Consider the following 19,984-nt stretch of genomic DNA (forward strand, 5'->3'; position numbering starts at 1 on the left):
CCTTCAAATTTGCCCGCCATTGTTGGCCCCCTTCCCGCTCAAGATTTGGGAAGAGGATCATGGCCTCTATAAGTAGGACTAGCCAACACCATAGGCAAGGGGGACGACGAGATCTTAGATCATCCCCAGCCACACAAGTTGGTGATGACCCACAAGTATAGGGGATCTATCATAGTCCTTTCGATAAGTAAGAGTGTCGAACCCAACGAGGAGCAGAAGGAAATGATAAGCAGTTTCCAGCAAGGTATTCTCTGCAAGTACTGAAATAAGTGGTAACAGATAGTTTTGTGATAGGATAATTTGTAACGAGCAACAAGTAACAAAAGTAAATAAAGTGTAGCATGGTGGCCCAATCCTTTTTGTAGCAACGGACAAGCCTGGACAAACTCTTATATAGAAAAAAGCGCTCCCGAGGACACATGGGAATATCATCAAGCTAGTTTTCATCACGCTCATATGATTCGCGTTCGGTACTTTGATAATTTGGTATGTGGGTGGACCAGTGCTTGGGTGCTGCCCTTACTTGGACAAACATCCCACTTATGATTAACCTCTATTGCAAGCATCTGCAACTACAACAAAAGTATTAAGGTAAACCTAACCATAGCATGAAACATATGGATCCAAATCAGCCCCTTACGAAGCAACGCATAAACTAGGGTTTAAGCTTGTGTCACTCTAGCAACCCATCATCTACTTATTACTTCCCAATTCCTTCCTCTAGGCCCAAACAAAGGTGAAGTGTCATGTAGTCGACGTTCACATAACACCACTAGAGGAGAGACAACATACATCTCATCAAAATATGGAACGAATACCAAATTCATATGACTACTAATAGCAAGACTTCTCCCATGTCCTTAGGAACAAACATAACTACTCACAAAGCATAAACATGTTCATAATCAGAGGGGTATTAATATGCATATAGGATCTGAACATATGATCTTCCACCAATTAAACCAACTAGCATCAACTACAAGGAGTAATTAACACTACTAGCAACCTACTAGCACCAATCCCGGACTTGGAGACAAGAATTGGATACAAGAGATGAACTAGGGTTTTGAGAGGAGATGGTGCTGATGAAGATTTTGATGGAGATTTCCCTCTCCCGATGAGAGGAGCATTGGTGATGATGATGGCAATGATTTCCCCCTCCTGGAGGGAAGTTTCCCCAACAGAACAGCTCTGCCGGAGCCCTAGATTGGTTCCGCCTCATGGCGGCGGAGTTTCGTCCGAGAAGATGGCTTCCTATTTTTTCCCATCGAAAGACTTCATATAGCAGAAGATGGCCACCGGAGGGCCACCAGGGGGCCCACGTGGTAGGGGGGCGCGCCCCCCACCCTCGTGGGCAGGGTGTGGCCCCCCTGCTGAATTCCTTCCGCTGAGTATTTTTTATATATTCTGAAAACGTCTTCCGTGAAGTTTCAGGACTTTTGGAGCTGTGCAGAATAGGTCTCTAATATTTGCTCCTTTTCCAGCCCAGAATCCCAGTTGCCGGCATTCTCCCTCTTTATGTAAACCTTGTAAAATAAGAGAGAATAGGCATAAGTATTGTGACATAATGTGTAATAACAGCCCATAATGCAATAAATATCGATATAAAAGAATGATGCAAAATGGACGTATCAACTCCACCAAGCTTAGACCTCGCTTGTCCTCAAGCGAAAGTAGAAATCGAAAAATATGTCCACATGTTTAGAGATAGAGGTGTCGATAAAAATAAAATACGGACATGAGGGCATCATGATCAGTCTTAGAACATCAATTTATATAATTCTTGTCATATAATCTCTTATGCTAGAGTAATAATTCAATCACAATTTCAAATATGAATCGTAAACTTCATTGAAAACTAACAAACTATAATCTCAGTCATTGGAGCAATTGCAGTTTATCATAACATAGGAACGAGTCAATGTATAAGAGGTTTTCAGCAAGTCCACATACTCAACTATCATATAGTCTTTCACAATTGCTGACACTCACGCGATACTTATGGGTATGGAGTTTTAATCAGCCACAGAGAAAGATAGGGGCTTATAGTTTTGCCTCCCAACATTTTACCTCAGGGGTAATGTCAACAATAATAGTTCATGAAAACTCACATCCAATTAGCCATATATGCCAGGATCTTTCCAACATACTGTGCTTGCCAAAGGATAAAATGTAAAAAAGGATGGGTGAAGATCACCATGACTCTTATATAAGGTAGGAGATAAAAGTAAAAGATAGGCCCTTCGCAGAGGGAAGCAGAGGTTGTCATGCGCTTTTATGGTTGGATACACAAAATCTTAATGCGAAAGAACGTCACTTTATATTGCTACTTGTGATATGGACCTTTATTATGCAGTCTATCGCTTTTATTTATTCCATATCACACAATCGTATAAAGCTTATTTTCTCCCACGCTAATAAGTCATACATATTTAGAGAGGAAATTTTTTATTGCTTGCACCAATGACAACTTACTTGGAGGATCTTACTCAATCCATAGGTAGGTATGGTGGACTCTCATGGCAAAACTAGTTTAAAGGGAATTTGGAAACACAAGTAGTATCTCTACTTGGTGCAATGAATTTGGCTAGCATGAGGGGGAAAGGCAAGCTCAACATGTTGGAGGATCAAAGAATTTATCTCGGATGTAAGAAAACATAACCCATTACGTTGTGTTCCTTGTCCAATGTCAACTCTTTAGCATGTCATATTTTAATGAGTGCTCACAATCATAAAAGATGTCCAAGATAGTATATTTATATGTGAAGACCTCTCTTTCTTTATTACTTCCTATTAATTGCAACGATGACCGAAACTATGTTTGTCAACTCTCAACAACTTTTATTCATCATACCTTTTCTATGTGAGCTCATTACTCTCCATAAGATTCACATGATCTCTTTGTTTCTTTTTATTTATTTCTCTTTTCTTTTATACACTTAAGATCATGGCAAAATAATCAAGCCCTTGACTCAACACTAATCTTTATTATATATAGCTCATAGACTCGATTACATAGAAGGATCATAAAGCAAAACTCACAACTAGATCATACTAAAGGCTTTTATTCTACTAGATCAAAATATTTCCAAAAGGATCGAACTAAGAAAAACGGTAAAGATAAAAGTGATGGTGATACTATACCGGGGCAGTCCCCCAAGCTTGGCAGTTGCCAAGGGGAGTGCCCATACCCATGTGACTATGTCTCTCTTTTCGGGGATGGTGATGTGATGTTCTTGGCGATGATGCCCCTCAAGATACGATTCTCCTACTCAAGCTTGTTGACTTGCTGCTTGAGGTCCATTATTTCCTTTCGGAGTTTTCCTGTAACAGCCAAAGCTCCCTGCACCCAAGGGTGCTGCATAGCTGCGGGAGAACTAGTGACACTCTTTTTCATATTCTCATAAGAAAGAAATCTAACATTGGAAGGGATAACCGAGTTTGGAATAGCCGAGCTCTACAGTTCTCCCATTGTGAATCCAGCTTGGAGGCGGGAAGTGACTTCTTGATCCTCTTCCATGGCATCTATCCTCTTCAAATCATCCTCCATCTCGTCCTCCGTTGCTGGCCCAAAGGGGTCAACGTGGTTGTTTGTCGTTGATCTCGGTGCTGGATGAGACACCGGCTCTCCCCGACTGACTCTTGCGAAGACATCCTGCTCTAATCTGCAGCAACAACAACTCGAAACACAAACAGAGGATAATTGCGTGATACGAGAGTCAAAACCCCCGGGAGATTATATAATGAATTTTTAGCGACAAAAATATGTGTCGTGTACGAAAACAGAGTCCGGAGAGCACACGAGGTGCCCACGAGGTAGGGGGCGCGCCCTCCACCCTCGTGGAGCCCTCGTGTCCTTCCCGGACTGCTTCTTATTTTTATATTTTTCTAAATATTCCAAAACGGAGAAATATTGCCTTAAAACTGTTTTGGAGTCGGTTTACTTACCGTACCACATACCTATTCCTTTTTGGAGTCTGAAGCATTCCGGAAAGTGTCCCTTATGTATTCCTCCGGGGTTACGGTTTCAATAATATTGGTTTCAACATTTATGGGATTACCTGAGATATAATGTTTGATTCTTTGACCGTTCACCACCTTCGGATTTGTGCCTTCGAAGTTGTTGATTTTTATGGCACCGGAACAATAGACCTCCTCGATAACGTAAGGACCTTCCCATTTAGAGAGAAGTTTTCCTGCAAAAAATCTTAAACGACAGTTGTATAGCAATACATAATCACCTATGTTAAACTCACGCTTTTGTATCCTTTTATCATGCCATCTTTTAACTTTTTCTTTAAACAACTTGGCATTTTCGTAGGCTTGGGTTCTCCATTCATCGAGTGAGCCAATATCAAATAACCTCTTCTCACTGGCAAGTTTAAAATCATAATTGAGCTCTTTAATAGCCCAATATGCCTTGTGTTCTAGTTTGAGAGGTAAGTGACATGCTTTTCCATAAACCATTTTATACGGAGACATACCCATAGGATTTTTATATGCAGTTCTATAGGCCCATAATGCATCATCAAGTCTCTTGGACCAATTCCTTCTAGACCTATTGACAGTCTTTTGCAAAATTAATTTGAGCTCTCTATTACTCAATTCTACTTGACCACTAGACTGGGGGTGATAAGGGGATGCAATTCTATGATTAACATCATATTTAGCAAGCATTTTACAGAAAGCACCATGAATAAAATGTGAACCACCATCAGTCATTAAATATCTAGGGACTCCAAATTTGTGGAAAATAACTTCTTTAAGCATTTTAATAGAAGTGTTATGATCAGCACTACTAGTTGGAATAGCTTCTACCCACTTAGTAACGTAATCAACAACAACTAGAATATGTGTATAACCATTAGAGGAAGGAAAGGGTCCCATAAAGTCAAAGCCCCAAACAACAAATGGTTCAATAACGAGTGAATAGTTCATGGGCATTTCTTGACGTCTACTAATATTACCAATTCTTTGACATTCATCACAAGATAAGACAAACTTACGGGCATCCTTGAAGAGAGTAGGCCAATAAAAACCACATTGCAATACCTTATGTCCAGTCCTATCTCCAGCATGGTGTCCTCCATAAGCTTCGGAGTGACACTTGCGTAGGATCTGTTCATGTTCATGCTCAGGTACACAACGTCTAATAATACCATCTACTCCTTCTTTATAAAGATGCGGGTCATCCCAAAAGTAATGCCTCAAATCATAGAAGAACTTTTTCTTTTGCTGGTATGTGAAACTAGGTGGTATAAACTTAGCAACAATGTAATTAGCATAATCAGCATACCATGGAGCAGTATGAGAAGCATTTATAACATATAATTGCTCATCAGGAAAGCTATCATCAATAGGTAGTGGGTCATCAAGCACATTTTCTAACCTAGACAAGCTGTCTGCAACGGGGTTCTCCGCTCCCTTTATATCAACAATATGTAGGTCAAATTCTTGTAGCAAGAGAACCCATCTAATAAGTCTAGGTTTAGCATCTTTCTTTTCCATAAGATATTCAATAGCAGCATGATCAGTGTGAATAGTTACTTTAGAATCAACAATATAAGGTCTGAACTTATCACAAGCAAATACAACTGCTAAGAATTTTTTTCAGTGGCAGCATAATTTCTTTGAGCATTGTCTAGGGTTTTACTATCATATTCAATAACATTTAGTTTCTTATCAACTCTTTGCTCTAGAACAGCACCTACAACATATTCACTAGCATCACACATAATTTCAAAGGGTAAATTCCAATCAGGTGGTTGAACAATAGGTGCAGAGATCAATGCTTTCTTAAGTATTTCAAATGCTTCTACACAATCATCATCAAAGACAAATGGTATGTCTTTTTGTAATAAATTAGTCAGAGGCCGAGAAATTTTGGAGAAGTCCTTAATGAACCTCCTATAAAAACCGGCGTGACCAAGGAAACTTCTTATACCTTTGATGTCCTTGGGACATGGAATCTTTTCAATAGCATCAACCTTGGCTTTATCAACTTCAATACCTCTTTCAGAAACTTTGTGCCCCAAGACAATACCCTCATTAACCATAAAGTGGCACTCTTCCCAATTCAAGACAAGATTAGTTTCTTCACATCTCTGCAAAACTCGATCAAGGTTGCTTAAGCAATCATCAAAAGAAGAACCATAAACGGAGAAATCATCCATGAAAACCTCACAAATCTTTTCACAAAAGTCAGAGAATATAGCCATCATGCATCTTTGAAAGGTAGCAGGTGCATTACATAAAACAAAAGGCATACGTCTATAAGCAAAAGTACCAAAAGGGCAAGTAAAAGTAGTCTTTGATTGATCCTTAGCTGACACAGGTATTTGAGAGAAACCAGAATAACCATCTAGGAAGCAAAAATTTGTATGTTTAGATAATCTTTCTAGCATTTGATCGATAAAAGGTAAGGGGTAATGATCCTTTTTAGTGGCCTTATTTAATTTGCAAAAATCAATTACCATCCTATAACCTGTAATAATTCTTTGAGGAATCAATTCATTTTTATCATTAGGAACAATAGTAATACCTCCCTTCTTAGGGACACAATGGACAGGACTTACCCACTGACTATCAGCAACAGGATAGATTATACCTGCCTCAAGGAGCTTTAGTACCTCCTTTCTTGCCACTTCTTTCATTTTAGGGTTCAGCCGTCATTGATGATCACAAACTGGTTTAGCATCTTCTTCCAAATTAATTTTATGTTGACATAGAGTGGGACTAATGCCCTTAAGATCATCAACAGTATACCCAATAGCAGCATGGTGCTTCTTCAGAGTTTTCAATAATCTCTCTTCCTCATGCTCTGAAAGATTAGCACTAATAATAACAGGGTATATCTTTTTCTCATCAAGATAAGCATATTTAAGAGTATCAGGCAATGGTTTAAGCTCAAACACGGGATCACCCTTGGGTGGAGGAGGATCCCCTAGGATTTCAATAGGTAAATTGTGTTTCAGAATAGGTTCCTGTTTAAAGAATACTTCATCTATTTCCCTTCTTTCATTCATAAACATATCATTTTCATGGTCTAGCAAATATTGTTCTAAAGGATCACTAGGAGGTATGGCAATAGAAGCAAGACCAATAATTTCATCCTTACTAGGTAATTCTTCTTCACGGTGTTGTCTACTGAATTTAGAGAAATTAAATTCATGAGTCATATCATCTAAACCGATAGTAACAACATCCCTTTTGCAATCTATGGTAGCATTAACAGTATTTAAGAAGGGTCTACCAAAAATAATGGGACAAAAGCTATCTTGTGGGGAACCAAGAACAAGAAAATCAACAGGATATTTAGTTTTCCCACACAAGACTTCAACATCTATAACAATTCCCATTGGTGAAATAGTATCTCTATTGGCAAGTTTAATTGTGACATCAATATCTTCTAACTCAACAGGTGCAATATCATGCATAATTTCTCTATATAGGCTAATAGGTATTGCACTAGCACTGGCACCCATATCACATAAGCCATGATAACAATGATCTCCTATTTTAACAGAAATAACAGGCATGCCTACCACAGGTCTAGGTTTATCTTTAGCACAAGGTTTAGCAATTCTAGCAGTTTCATCACAAAAATAAATAACATGCCCATCAATATTATCAGAGAAGAGATCTTTAACAATAGCAATATTAGGTTCAACTTTATCTTTCTCAGGAGGTGTATAAGTTTTAATATTGCTTTTACGAACCACAATTGAAGCTTTAGCATGATCCTTTATCCTAACAGGGAAAGGTGGTTTCTCAATATAAGAAGTAGGAACAATAGGATCATTATAAGTGATAGTATTTTCTTCAACTTTAATAGGTGCAGCAACTTTTACTTCTATGGGAGAATGATATTTAAACCACTTCTCCTTGGGGAGATCAACATAAGTAGCAAAAGATTCACAAAAATAAGCTACTATCTCAGAGTCAAGTCCATATTTAGTGCTAAATTTACGAAAACATCGGTATCCATAAAAGATTCAACACAATCAAACCTAGATGTCATACCTGACTCCTTACCTTTGTCGAGGTCCCAATCTTCAGACTTTTGTTTAATTCTTTCCAATAAATCCCATTTGAATTCAATAGTCTTCATCATAAAAGAGCCAGCACAAGAAGTATCAAGCATGGTGCGATTGTTATCAGAAAGCCAAGCATAAAAATTTTGAATAATCATTTCTCTTGAGAGCTCATGATTGGGGCATGAATATAACATTGATTTAAGCCTCCCCCAAGCTTGAGCGATGCTTTCTCCTTCGCGAGGCCAAAAATTATATATATAATTGTGATCACGATGAACAAGATGCATAGGACAAAACTTCTGATGAAATTCCAATTTCAATTGTTTGTAATTCCAAGACCCCATATCATCACATAGCCTATACCATCTCGATGCATATCCCTTCAAAGATAAAGGGAAGACCTTCTTCTTAACAACATCTCCGGGTACACCTGCAAGCTTAAATAATCCACAAACTTTATCCACATATATCATATGCTCATCAGGATGTTTTGTTCCATCTCCTAAAAAAGGATTAGCTAGCAGTTTTTCTATCATACCCGAAGGAGTTTCAAAGCAGACATTTTCATTTTCATTTTCATTTTCAGTAGGTTGAGTAGGTTGAGGAGCAACTCTTTGCTCTACTGGTCGGGGTGAAGATACCCCAAACAAGCCCCTCAGAGGATTACTTTCCATAGTAACAAGTGACAGTAAATTTCAGCACACTATATAAATTTTTCCTTACCAAATTCCACCAACCAGAGGCGCTTCACTCCCCGGCAACGGTGCCAGAAAAGAGTCTGGATGACCCACAAGTATAGGGGATCTATCGTAGTCCTTTCGATAAGTAAGAGCGTTGAACCGAACGAGGAGCAGAAGGAAATGATAAGCGGTTTCTAGTAAGGTATTCTCTGCAAGTACTGAAATAAGTGGTAACAGATAGTTTTGTGATAGGATAATTTGTAACGAGCAACAAGTAACAAAAGTAAATAAAGTGCAACAAGGTGGCCCAATCGTTTTTGTAGCAAAGGACAAGCCTGAACAAACTCTTATATAGAAAAATGCGCTCTCGAGGACACATGGGAATATCATCAAGCTAGTTTTCATCACACTCATATGATTCGCGTTCGGTACTTTGATAATTTGGTATGTGGGTGGACCAGTGCTTGGGTGCTGCCCTTACTTGGACAAACATCCCACTTATGATTAACCTCTATTGCAAGCATCCGCAACCACAACAAAAGTATTAAGGTAAACCTAACCATAGCATGAAACATATGGATCTAAATCAGCCCCTTACAAAAAAACGCATAAACTAGGGTTTAAGCTTCTGTCACTCGAGCAACCCATCATCTACTTATTACTTCTCAATGCCTTCCTCTAGGCCCAAACAATGGTGAAGTGTCATGTAGTCGAACTTTACATAACACCACTAGAGGAGAGACAACATACATCTCATAAAAATATCGAAGGAATACCAAATTCACATGACTACTAATAGCAAGACTTCTCCCATGTCCTCAGGAACAAACGTAACTACTCACAAAGCATAAACATGTTCATAATCAGAGGGGTATTAATATGCATATAGGATCTGAACATATGATCTTCCACCAATTAAACCAACTAGCATCAACTACAAGGAGTAATTAACTCTACTAGCAACCTACTAGCACCAATCCCGGACTTGGAGACAAGAATTGGATACAAGAGATGAACTAGGGTTTTGAGAGGAGATGGTGCTGATGAAGATGTTGATGGAGATTGCCCTCTCCCGATGAGAGGAGCATTGGTGATAACGATGGCGATGATTTCCCCCTCCCGGAGGGAAGTTTCCCCGACAGAACAGCTTTGCCGAAGCCCTAGATTGGTTCCGCCAAGGTTCTGCCTCGTGGCGGCGGAGTTTCGTCCAAGAAGATGGCTTCCTATTTTTTCCCATCGAAAGACTTCATATAGCAGAAGATGGCCACCGGAGGGCCACCAAGGGGCCCACGAGGTAGGGGGCGCGCCCAGGGGGGTAGGGCGCGCCCCCCACCCTCGTGGGCAGGGTGTGGCCCCCCTGGTGAATTCCTTCTGCTGAGTATTTTTTATATATTCTGAAAACGTCTTTCGTGAAGTTTCAGAACTTTGGGAGCTGTGCAGAATAGGTCTCTAATATTTGCTCCTTTTCTAGCCCAGAATCCCAGCTGCCGGCATTCTCCCTCTTTATGTAAACCTTGTAAAATAAGAGAGAATATGCATAAGTATTGTGACATAATGTGTAATAACAGCCCATAATGCAATAAATATCGATATAAAAGCATGATGCAAAATGGACGTATCAGTTGGCCAGGCGCAAGAACACCTCAACCTTAGGAGGCTGTTCTTCCCCTTGTATTGTTCATCATCAGCCCAAGAGGCACTCCACCACCACCACACTGGAGTAGGGTATTACACCACAACGGTGGACCGAACCAGTATAAATCTTGTGTATTTTTGTGTTGCGAGTTCGTCAAGTTCGTCCGCGAGATCTTAGCGAGTTAGGGCGTAGATCGGCGGGAGGAAAAGACTTCGCGCGCACCCCCAGTGTTCGAACTTAAGGGTTTGCCGGAACCCCACATCCGACACCAACCAATTGTGTTTAGTGGATCCAATGGCATTATGGAACGTTGAGTCCCAATATCTCATTTTCATCATCTCTTGGTCTAAATAGATCTTTCTCTACGTCTAGAGAATGAACTACCATGAGAGTTACGGATGGATAAGATTTGTCCACAATGAATTTCTCAAATATATTATGGATATAGACAACATAGTGTACCATAATGTATGAATGAAGGTGCTTAATTTGTAGTAACGAGCAGTATTTTGGTTTACCCAAATCCTTCAGTTTAAACTCCTTCATTTGGATGATTACATGTGTCATCATTGCAGACACACAAACATGGATACTCATCATTGTAGGAGTAATCCTTGTGTATAAGGATCTCACTACGTTAGTTGTACCATATGTACTCACAATAATAAGTCATATGGTGACTTACTGAATTTACACAATGTATGTTGCATTTTGTATTTCGATTCAAAATTGAGATTCCATCGGGAATCAATCATATATGTCTGAATCTTGTGATCCACATGGATATGTAAGCACTACATCTATCAGCTGCAGAGATAGATGATTTTGTACTGCCAATGATATAAGTTATCAGAATGAGATTCCACCTCTGGAGAATAGTTGGGTATCTGTGTGAACCCTTGTGATACAATACTTGCTCTTTGTTTCACCACCTCGTTGTTCTCAATTCTGTTTCCAGAAGAAAACTGGTGTAGGTATTGCTTATGAATACCTTCCCATTATTGAGCAAGATCATTTCTACCTAGATTATACCCTTTGCTTGAGTTCAGTCCGAGTGTTGTTCACACTTTGCCATGGCCATGGTCTTTGGATCTGAATCATTTGAAAGGTTTTTGCAATCTAGTTGAGAAATGTATGTTGACAATTGTAGACTTCCGGTTATATGATTCTCCAGAATCTATATATCAATATATAGTTGATGGAAATATCGTTACCCATGGTGACTGCTCGCGATTTCCCAATGCGATTGAGTCGGGTATTCCGATGACCCGGTCATTGTGTGCACTATGACCTGGGTTGGTGGAGGTTTCCCTTCCACTGGGTGTATACTACCCGTTAGGTGTCTGTCAGCGTGAAGTTGACTTGCATTTACTGATTCACGGGCCTTAATATCCTTGCTTGCGAGAAACTGAATCCTCATGTACTTGTGCCATACATCTCCCCCTATTGCTTTGAATGGAGAGTGGAGCAGATTTTGCTGGTACCTCCATTCTTTCAACATACTTTCGCATGATTGTAGGATTATGTGACACCTTTATAGTCAGTAAATGAATGTGGCAGGTTATTTGCAATGTGTTGCAAATCTTCTGAACGCATGGTTCAGATCTTCGAGTACATGGATTTGAGGCAGAAATGTGTTGAACATTCCACTAATTTCCTAGCATTCTTTATGGTACTTGAAATCTCCCCCTAATGCCTGGAAATGTTCCTCATTGAATCAACATACTGGCCTTGAATAACTCCCCATACGGGGGGCTTGAGGTATTGACGGAAATACCGTTATTCCTCACATAGATCCCAACTATATGTTGAGGGGCCAATGATGTATGCCGGGTGGTGATATTGGCATGTAACCGAATTATCGCAGATGGGAAATACTTGGTAGGTTTCCACATATCAAAGATAGAGGGGAACAATAGTATGTAGTTCTGTCATGGGTGTGTAAAACTGCATGACTCCAATGTAAAGTCGGTAAGTTGCAATTCCAAAGTAAAGATAATGCAATGAGCTTAACTCTTTGGATAGGATTCTACCAAACTATTTTGAGTCTAGACATTAGGACAAATTGCTAAACTTCAATCCAAAGGCCATAGAGAAGGCGCTCAAGGAGAATTCTACAATGTTATCCATTCGATTTGCTTGAAATCGATGTCAAGATAACGAGCCAATGGTTTCGTGTGAATAAAGCACACACTTAAGACAATCATGTAGATATTTCTTTTAGAACCATGGAATACCTGAATAGTCTACTCAATGGCTGGGAAGAGCCACTTACCTCGACTTGATGCATTCAAGGACTCTGAGTGGTTCAGCGTGGACTTTAAGGTGTGCGGGCCTTAAAATTAGCTTCCCTGTGTCACTTGTAGTGCACATAAAATCCAAATGTTATTAGAATTTAGCATCATAATAATCATAAACTATTGGAATTGCTGATAGTTTCTTTTCAACCCAATGTCTCGATGACCAAGGCGAGTATGCCAAGTTTTGTCATGTACATGACACTCTGAAAAACTATCTCGTACACAACATGCGCTACGGGTTGTGTCGTATGTGTAGAACAATCCAGATGATACACAGAGAATGTGCTTGCCATATCCGTTGCATATGGTAAAGAGAAGTTATTTCTCTTTGTTGTCATCATAAGTTTCGCTATGGAAACTACTTTGACGGATACCTCTATAGTTTAGTAGGGTAGGAGTTAAAATTGAAAGCAATAAAGCATCCTGACATTACTTGAGTACCCACAGAAATAGTAAATATGACTCGAGTTGAGCCAAAAATTACCTCATCGTGTTAGCGATAGTTACAATTTCTCCTTTTCTCTCAGCGAGAGTGGAAACATTTCACTTTCCTGAGTATAGAGTTTGTGGTGCATATGCCCACAAGGCACATATAATCCTTCATCAGATTGACCCTCGTAGAAATCTATATATACACTTGAAGATTTTCAATATAAAAATCTTTGTCAAATATATGTAGAATACATATTAATATATTTGTACCAAAGTGCTGATACAATATATTATGATATACAATATATGATGACAACAATACTTATGTTGTTACTACAACATCAGAAATGGACATAAATTATATTGATCACTCAGGAGATTTAGAGACTAGACCAAGTTTTCAAACATGTTGATTGAGGCATATTCAACCATCATGTTCTCCGTGCTCACAACTGGTGATGTCGGATTGAAGGTTGAAGTAAGATTCAAACATTTGCCCTTGAGGTTCATTGTATCCTAGGAATTGCTGATACAGAATAACCAGATGTTGAGCTCTTAATCTAATGCCTTATGATATATAAGACACTATTTTTCTGTTAGCGGTGTGATCCTGACCAGAGGTGAATCCAGGATTGCACACATTATCCCACGAGACACAAGAGCGATCATGATGTCCATGGCCTAGATAGGGCAGTGGTGGCCATTGAGTGCGATGCCTCAAACTCTATAGCCATATGTTACCTCTATGGGTAAACTAGAGATAATTGATTTACAGTTAGTAAATTAAAGACCATCATGGTTAGTGTTGTAATGAACTTAGCAAAATCAATGGAAATTTCAAGAAGTTGGCTTGAAACCATTAGTGTGAATCTCAAATTGCTAAGTATGACAACTTGAAGGTAATCTCCAAAATGGAGTAGATCAGCAGCATAGGAAGCATAATGTGATGAAATCGGTAGATACTCACTCCTAATGGCTTATGTCATGACTTAGTAAAATGTGTGGGAGAGCACTTTGTAAATCAATCATAATGTCGAAACGACAAAAATATAGGCTTTATCAGTAGTCAACGATAATCTGCGTATGCAGTAGATCCATATGACTACCTTGTGATCTCAAGCATCAATTTAAAGAAAATCACCTTGAATTTTGCAAAATTGAAAATCTCAATTGCAAATAGACGTATTAATCTCAACATGTGGTTAACATGGAAATAAATACATCATAGAAATATTCCGGAATACCTCATACTCAACGGAGAAACAGTACTGCAGAGGTACTGAATTTATCTTTGTAAGAGATTAAAAAAATCTTAATTGCAAATGGACATAATTAATCTCAACACGTGATAAACGTGGAAAAGTATTACATCAACTTAAGATCTGGAATACATCTTGGTACTCAACAGAAAAATGCTACTAATGTAGTGAATAATAATGATGTTGCAAACTTGATGTTCAAGTGAAAAACTTGAATTGTATATACCTCAAATTAAAATGAGATGGTCTTCTATCAAGTTGTAAGATAATTCAGCGAGCTGAATTAATAATTTGCGAGAGAAAATTGATCTCAATCACAATGAGATTGTTTTGTGGGAAAATAATAATTCTCAATCGCAAATATATATTGTTATGCGAGAAAACTTAATCTTAATCGCGGAAAACATGTTCTAGAGAATTTGATATGTGGTAAACACATTGAACATGTCAAGTATCAACATAGACATATTTTTGGAATTCTAAAACTCAACAGGAAATATAGTAATTAATAGGGTCCAAGACAGGCAAGTACTAGTAAATAGTACTGTTAGCAGGACAAATTTACAAACTCACCAAAATAGAAAGGTATTGTGCAAAATTAGCCTAGACCACTGTTTCGGTCTGTTCTGCGAATTCCTGCAACTGTAGAGACCATGATGCAAAATATGCCTTATCTCTCTTGCGCCGTTCCCTATGGAAGCAACCACCGCTGTCTGCCACGGGGCGCGACACACGGCCAGGTGTGGGGGCGGCTGCATCAACATCGACGACTGCAGCATTGAGGAGCCGCTCACGCCGGAGCCGAGGGACGAGCAACGATGGGGTCGATGGTCGATGGTCGCCATGTGCTTCAGGATGGAGGCCGCTGCGCTCTTGCGCCGCGCTGGACGGTGCAGCCGCTCCAAACGCCCGTCGTTTCCGCGCCGCAGGAAGCCGCGGTCGTGCATCGAGGCTGCCGCATACGTCGTGCGCAGCGGGAGGGCATCCAGTGGCCAAGCACGATGCCAGGGCGGATGGCTGTGGCCGCGCCGCAAATAGCACGGTCAAGCCATGGGCCGCTGCGTGCTCCGTGCGGAAAAGAATTCTATGAGACCCGGTTTCACGCGAGACCCATCCTGATGGATGACACGTGGCATTCATAAATCACAAAGCACTTCCACCTCCCATTTAAAATCAGGGAGGAGAGAGATTAGATGCTTTGTGATTTGTGAATGTCACGTGTCATCTATCAAAACGGGTCTCACCTGCTAATCGTGAGACCTGATCTCATATAATTTTTTTCCGCTCCGCGCTGGGAGCCGCCACCGTCTCGGACTGTAGCAGGCCGATAGCCATGGTCACGCGCGACAATGAGAAGCGTGCCGGATGGAGCGTTCGCGCTGTTTGCAGCCGAAAGTCGTCAATGCCGTGGATGCGAGCCGAAGTCGCTGCCTCCGGTCTTGGACAGGAGACCACTTCACCGTGGAGGTTAGTGCCGGATCAAAAAAACAAACGGAATTGCTAATTTTCATCCGGATGAAAATTATTCGTCTTCATCCGTTTTCTGAGCCGTACGTTCTGTTGCGCCGTGATTCATGGTTTTTCCCCGTCCTTTTTTGGGCGCTGACTTTTCTTATCAGGCCCGCTGAATTTTTCAATCCAACCCGTTATGCTCCCCTCGCTATCCCGCATCTGTGGCTTCCTCTTTCTCTTCCCATCCTCGTCATTTCCTCTTTGCCATTTCACACATGCATCCCCTGGAACAGAGGTTGGGAGAGATGGCAATGGCGATTTGGATCTCCCTCTTGGCGATCGATGCAGTTGGTTGTTGGTGACTCATCTGCACTCTTTGTCCCACTCCCCTGCTGCCTCCGCGCCCCGCTCGACCTCCCGTCGGTTGTCTGCAGGATATCTCGCCCCCCGCACCAACCACGGCCCCAATTTCCCGCCTCCTGCCGATTTTTGTTCATCTGATTCGGTAATTTCTCTTGATTTTCTCTTGTTTCACAGATTCTGATTGGTAGTTTTAGGGTTTTTATAGTTAGATCTATGTGTATTTCCCCGCATCGTTCGTGTAGATGTGTGAGGTTCCGCCGTTTCTGGGTTTGAATCTCGTTTGCCATGGCGGATTTTGGCGGCGGAGTGCCTTGTGGTAGGGGGAGGTAGTTCGAGTTTCTCGTTCGTAGGCCGCTCGTCCATGTCCATGGGCAGGCCGAGGTAACTAGAGTGGTGCTCCATGAGGGGGTTTCACTGTTAGTTTTGATTTGATCTGTAACTGCGGTGTTGTTATGTATTGGGGAGGTTTTTGATTAGGTTGGCTTGTTTAGTTGTAGTAGTATGCGATGGTGATCTATCCCTAGGTTGTGCATGCAGGTTTCCCCTAGGCTGACATCCACTTGCATTTGCATGGTTGCGTGGTTGTAGTTTTTACAATGCAGTTCTCACACATCCCCCTGCAGGTGGATACAGGACTATAGGAATGGGTCAGTAGAATTTGTTGTGTTTCTGAATTTGTTGTGGTTCTCTTCTTTTGTCAGTGGATATTTCCCATTTGTTTTTACAATGTAACTTCAAGTGCATTTACAGTGTAATTTGCTATGGATTTACAGTGTAATTGTGACTAATTTTACACAGTTATTCCTAGTAGATTTTGCAGTGTATTTTCTTAGGGGGTTTACACTATAATTTCTAGTGGATTGTACAGTGTAATCCCCAATGGATTTACAGTGTATTTAGTGTAATTCTTAGGCGTGTTGCACTGTAAGTCTTAGTGGGTTTTGTAATTCTATTTTTTGTTTAGCATGTAAGTGTTCTCTGTTGTGCCTGCATGCGCTAGTTAAGTGTTGGATTTTCGCATCCGTGAAAGTGGTCCGGAACTGTAAATTTGAGTAATGTTTCACTTCTAGTGTCAGATCTCGTTTGTCCTGTGAGCTAGATTGTCTGGTTGAATTCGGCTAGTTGTCTATTTCACTTCGCCTGTTGTTTGTTTCTGTTCAGGTCCCTGTGCATGTCCCAGTCGGATGGGATGCTTTTTGTTTCAGTTCAGATCCCTTTGATTTGCTTGTACGGCTTGTTTCCTCGCTCAACATCACCTACCCAGCAACCAAACTAGTCTACTGTTTGCCCCTTATTCCTTCCATTTCTATTTGTTTGTTTCTTACTCCCTCCGTGTCAAAATAAGTGTCTCAACTTTGTACTAGCTCTAGTACAAATTTGTAATAAGCTCAAGACATTTATTTTGGGACGGAGGGAGTACATTTTTAGATGTTCTTTTACTGATTTGATTCTTAATTTCAGTTGTACTTCCCTATTGGTCTCGATGAGCACTGGTTCTCATTTGTCGTTTGCATCAAAGATAAAGCTTTTGTGTTTCTTGATTCGGCTTATGGATCGTATCACAGAGATATCCGTGATGACCTGGTAATTTTTCTTTACTACACGAATAGTTTTTAATGCTCCTGCTTTGTTCTAGTCCTCTTTTACTTTGTAATCCCATTTTTTTTCGTTTTCCCACTGTATCTCAGTGGTATTTTACAGTGTAAATCTAATTATTTTTTAGGATTTTACACAATAACTCTCAATTGGTTTTTGCAATGTAATTTTCTTGTTTTAAGTGTAATTCTCAAAATGATTTTGCACTATAATTCCTTAGTGAATTGTGTGCTCTCAAAATGGTTTGCACTGTAATTATACTTGTTTCTCTCAAATGCAAATTTAATTATCTTGTTTTTACAATGTAATACTCAAAAGATGTTGCACTGTAATTCCTTAGTGAGTTCTCTCAAAGTTTTTGCAGTGTAATTATCAAAAGATTTACAGTGTAATTCTCAAAGTTTTTACACTGTAATTATCTTTTGTTTTACAGTGTAATTCTTATAGTATTTTTGCACTGTAATTCCTTAGTGAGTTCTGTACTTTTTACAGTGTAATTCTCAAAGTATTTTAGACAGTAATTATGTTTTGTTTTACAGTGTAATTCTCAAAGGATTTGCATTGTATCTTTTAGTGGATTTTTACAGTGTGATTCTCAAAAGATTTACACTGTAACTCTCTTAGCGGTTTGCAATGTAATTATACTTGTTTCTCTCAAATACAACTGTAATTATCTTGTTTTACAGTGTAATTCTCAAAGAATTTGCACTGTATTTTCAGTGCATTTTTACAACTAATCCTAAAAAGATTTACACTGTAACTCTCTTAGTGGTTTGCAATGTAATTATCTTATTTTACAGTGTAAGAGTTTGCACTGGATTTTTGCAGTGTAATTCTCAGAAGATTTACACTATAACTCTCTTAGTGGCAGTGTAATTCTCAAAGTTTTTTTTCACGGTAATATCTTTTAGTGTAACTCTCTTATTGGAAGTGTAATTCTCACTGTAATGTTCTTGTTTGATACAGTGTAATTCTCAAAGTATTTGACACTGTAATTTTTTAGTGTAGCTCTAAATGATTTTACACTGTAATAGTCTTGTTTGATGCAGTGTAATTATCTTGTTTTGATACACTGTAATATCTTTTAGTGTAACTCTCTTAGTGGAAGTGCAATTCTCACTGTAAATCTCAAAGTATTTACACTGTAATATCTTAGTGGATATACAGTGTAATTCTCATTTTTTGGATTTTTACTGTGTAACTATCATTGATTTACACTATAACTATTTTATTGGTTTTGTTAGTGGGCTTTACAGTGCAATTCTTAGTGGTTTTACTTGTAAATCATAGCACCATTTGTACTGGTATCCATTGCTTTGCTCTAGTGCACTTTTAGTTTTTTTCTTGAGTCTACCGATAGCTCTTTTGTACAGTAAATTGGTTTGGTATGCATTTCCTAAATTTTTTTTAGTTGCAACACAGATTCATAATTTGTGTTTAGTTGCAACACAGCGAATGACATGTTTTTCAGCCCCATGAACAGTTGTGACAAGTCTTTTGTAACTAATTTCTTTCGTGATGCATGTTCTTTACTTGCCTTGTCATTTGTTTCATTTTCTTATTCTCCTTTTAGCTTCTCTTTTCTTTTTACTAATATTCCGGGTCTCTTTGAATTTCTATGTGTAGGGAGGCAATGCCAAGTGAGGTTCAGAATGTGCGCGGTCCTAGCACAAATGGTGGCTGAGTTCTTATTTTACTAGCATGTAATCCAAGTGAGGTTCAGCAAGTGAGGCAATGCCAAGTAGCAATCAAGCTGAGCATAGCAGTATTTTTGGTTTTAGTAGTGGTCTGTATGTTTAATATTACACTGTAATTATTAATGTTTAATCTTAGCAAACTATTTGGATTATTGGTGGATTTACAATGTCATTTTAGTGCATTTTGCAGTGTCATTTTTAATGCACCTTACACTGTAATTCTTAGTGGGCATGGTAGAAATTAGTGTGGTTTTGCTTTAGCTGCTTTTCTGTTCAGTCATGGAGTAGCTTTTGGCTGTATCAGTGTGCTTTGATTTCCTGTTTGTAGCTGCTTTTCTATCCGGGTTGGTAAAGGTTTAGTTGTGGACCCGTTTGTCTGTTTAAAAGCTGGGGAAGAAATGAAAAACAGAGGACAAGGGACAGGGGACAGTTGTCAACCGTTAGTTGGATGGAAAATATGGCTGAAAGCGAATTGGATTTCATCCGGATGTAGAATAGATAGTCCCAAAACAAATAGAATAGCATCACTTGAT

General features: G+C 39.5%; 1 protein-coding gene across 4 annotated transcripts; it reads left to right on the plus strand.

Annotated features, from left to right (window-relative positions):
- The first annotated feature begins 15,822 nt into the window (after window positions 1–15,822).
- Window positions 15,823–19,633, plus strand: LOC123188483 (uncharacterized). Of its 4 annotated transcripts, none has more exons than XR_006494705.1 (4): window positions 15,896–16,300; window positions 17,320–17,440; window positions 17,620–17,742; window positions 19,381–19,633. XR_006494705.1 is itself a non-coding variant. In XM_044600626.1 (4 exons), the coding sequence occupies exons 1-4, from the start codon at window positions 15,992–15,994 to the stop codon at window positions 19,396–19,398; spliced, it is 516 nt and encodes a 171-aa protein (XP_044456561.1). In that variant the 5' UTR covers window positions 15,907–15,991; the 3' UTR covers window positions 19,399–19,633. The 4 variants fall into 4 exon arrangements, 2 of the variants coding, with proteins under 2 accessions (XP_044456562.1, XP_044456561.1); XM_044600626.1 differs by having other exon boundaries at window positions 15,907–16,300; window positions 17,320–17,385; XM_044600627.1 differs by lacking the exon at window positions 17,320–17,440 and having other exon boundaries at window positions 15,905–16,300.
- Window positions 19,634–19,984: the final 351 nt, after the last annotated feature.

The sequence above is a fragment of the Triticum aestivum genome, chromosome 2A, assembly GCF_018294505.1.
Source record: "Triticum aestivum cultivar Chinese Spring chromosome 2A, IWGSC CS RefSeq v2.1, whole genome shotgun sequence".
NCBI classification, from domain to species: Eukaryota; Viridiplantae; Streptophyta; class Magnoliopsida; order Poales; family Poaceae; genus Triticum; species Triticum aestivum.

What these genes read in the sequence shown, in the direction of transcription:
- LOC123188483 (XM_044600626.1), top strand. Translation starts at nt 15,992, where the DNA reads ATGCTCCCCTCGCTATCCCGCATCTGTGGCTTCCTCTTTCTCTTCCCA. An exon ending in ATTTTTGTTCATCTGATTCG is followed by an intron (nt 16,301 to 17,319) that starts GTAATTTCTCTT and finishes GTTTCTGTTCAG; the next exon opens with GTCCCTGTGCATGTCCCAGT. An exon ending in CAGATCCCTTTGATTTGCTT is followed by an intron (nt 17,386 to 17,619) that starts GTACGGCTTGTT and finishes TCTTAATTTCAG; the next exon opens with TTGTACTTCCCTATTGGTCT.